This window comes from Chaetodon trifascialis, chromosome 13 (assembly GCF_039877785.1).
Source record: "Chaetodon trifascialis isolate fChaTrf1 chromosome 13, fChaTrf1.hap1, whole genome shotgun sequence".
NCBI classification, from domain to species: Eukaryota; Metazoa; Chordata; class Actinopteri; order Chaetodontiformes; family Chaetodontidae; genus Chaetodon; species Chaetodon trifascialis.
This window is the reverse complement of record NC_092068.1, coordinates 24,520,001-24,522,539: the sequence shown is the minus strand read 5'-3', so window position 1 is coordinate 24,522,539 and position 2,539 is coordinate 24,520,001. Positions and strand designations below refer to the sequence as shown.

The 2,539-nt window shown below is 43.5% G+C and overlaps 1 protein-coding gene across 1 annotated transcript in view; it reads right to left on the bottom strand.

The window, feature by feature from the left end:
• Positions 1-766: 766 nt before the first annotated feature.
• The window catches only part of LOC139341550 (transient receptor potential channel pyrexia), a 7,433-nt gene continuing 5,660 nt past the window's right edge, over positions 767-2,539 (bottom strand). The window contains exons 16-18 of the mRNA XM_070978107.1: positions 1,776-1,983; positions 1,456-1,514; positions 767-1,031 (exon numbers count right to left, since the gene is read on the bottom strand). Of these exons, the coding sequence (XP_070834208.1) occupies positions 767-1,031; positions 1,456-1,514; positions 1,776-1,983 (532 nt within the window). The remainder of the gene's footprint in view (positions 1,032-1,455; positions 1,515-1,775; positions 1,984-2,539) is intronic.

The following is a 2,539-nucleotide window of genomic DNA, read 5'->3' as shown; positions in this document are numbered from 1 at the left end:
GCTGCTGCAACAAGAAGAACCCGGAAGCGGAAATCATCAACAGCTGAGAGGGCGGGACGAAATACTCGAGTGGGTGGGGTCGGAGTTGAGCCACACTTCCGTCGCTTCAAGATTATTATTATTATTATTATTATTATTATTATTGGTGCTGTTGTTGTCGACTGTTCATGTCATAATTTTGACATATCACCGAAGTTTAACACACTTTCTCTCTTCTCTCTCTCTTGCATAAGTTTAAGTTACTAAGTTAAATTTTTCACTGAGTGCATTTTCTTTTTCTCTTTTATCATGACTAACTTTTCATCTATTTCTTTTCATTTTCTGGTGGAAATGTGAGTCCACACAATCAAGACATATAACATTTAAGTCAAATCTTTTCAGCCCAACAGTCAGTATGAGAACACACAGATGAAAAACAGTTGATTTAGGCTTTAAAAATACATCACAAAGAAACAAAATAGAACAATCCGATAACAAATGTAAAAGTGATTTCAGATAAATTTGAAAGCTGCATTGTGTGATATTTAACCAGATTTAGATGAGATGAATCAGACAGAAAAGTCAAAGTGAATTACAACTCTTTAATACCTCTTAAACCTCTGTGGTCTGACCTCATGAACTTTTCCTTTACACAGGTTATTTGATTTCAAGTCTACAGAGAACTTTTGTCTTCAGTGATCTCATTGCTTCTTTTTCTGACCTGGTCTGACCAGATCAGATAAGACCTCACAAATCCGTCAGGTTTTATCTCTCAGATTCAAATCTGTTAACCTGAGTCAGTCCTGGTCTGAACCAGCTGCTGGATCAGAGTCCGGAGCTCCTTCAGTTCTGCTTGGATAGCCTGAAGCTCCTGGTTCTGAGGCTCATGGTTCTGAAGCTCCTGGTACTGCATGTTTTTGTCCCGAGCCTCCTGGGTCTGCAGGTTCTGGTTCTGAAGCTCCTGGGTCTGCAGGATCTGAAGCTCCTGGTTCTGCATGTTTTGGTCCTGAGCCTCCTGGGTCTGCAGGTTCTGGTTCTTGTCTATCTGGATTCTGGCAAAGAGGAGAACAAATGTTAGACCAGCAGCTCGCTCAGAGTCACAGAACAGCTGCTCACTATAGTTTTTATCAAACAAGCATTTGTTGGGGACTATTTTCAGCGGTGGATGAATCTACATTTGCTGCTGTAGTGAGTGTTTGTGACAGCAGGGGGACTGACCAACAGTCATCCTGGAGCACCTTGGTACAGAGGTCGTGGAATGAACCACTAACACAATGAGCAGGTAGTTGTTATATCTGCTGCCTCAGTAGCAGCAAAAGTTTGAATTCAGCTGAAAAATTGCTCCTTGTCTATTGCAGTCTTCACTTCCTGCCCTCCACCCGGATTTAATGTCATCTCATGTCTTGTATTGGTTGATATGTTCTGGTATTAATGTGGTTCATTAAACGTCAGATGGTTTGTGTCATTGATTCTCACCCAGAACCTCCGACTGTCTCCACGTCTCTCTGCAGGACCAGAAACTGATCCAGAGTCTCCTGCAGGGCGCGCGCACACACACACCCACACACACACACCCACACACACACACACACACACACACACACACACACAGAGTCGTGTTTCCATAATGTTTTTAGACTTGACATAGACGTACATTAATTTCCTGGAGACTCAGCCTAATGTTGACCTAAACCTAACCCACATCTAAAATTTAAAGATTACGTTTTGGGGACTTGCATCTTTACTTCTGAAACGCCACTTGAAGTAAAAACAGACTAATTTTCTTCTTCACACACTTTGATCTGTGCAGTGATGCGGCCCATCTCGCCATGGTAACGTGGGTTTGTTGTGATGTCATCCTCGTAGGCTTCAGCCAGCGGTGCGCAGTGTTTGGAGATGTACTGGTTGTCATAGAAACGGCGGAGGAAGGGCATGGACTCCTCCACCTGCAGGATGACGGCGGCCTGCTGCATCACAGCGTTAGCCTGTGAGTTGTCGTGCACCCTATGTATAAACACACACACACACACACACACACACACACACACACACACACACACACACACACACACCATCAGCAGTCAGTGTCAGCAGTTGTTCTAATTTCAAACTCAGCTTCATGTTAACATCAGCGTTTATTTCTTTGAGTTTGGTCATCACTAAATTAAACTTTCTAAATTAAACTTTTTGTCCCAACAAGGACCAGAGAACTGTATGTGATTTACTTCGGACTGCTTCCTCAACGAGGGCTGGAAATGGTGCGTGCTCAAGGACGGATCCATACCGGTTTCTGCCAGTAGATCCTCCTCACACCTCCACAGCTGACCTTTAAACATCAGCAGAGTTTCACTCTGTGTGTCAGAAACTGTGTGAAAACTTTGAAGTCTTTGACTCCTGACTTTGCGATGTGTAGATGAACTGCTCATCAAAGTTAACTGAGTCATCTGTCTCTGGTCTCTTTGACCCTTTGATTGACTGATTTTGATGCCATTTTCCTGCAGAGGGCAGAGTGAGTGTCCTCAGCAAAGCGGTGACTTTGAACTCTCTGACTGAAGCTCTG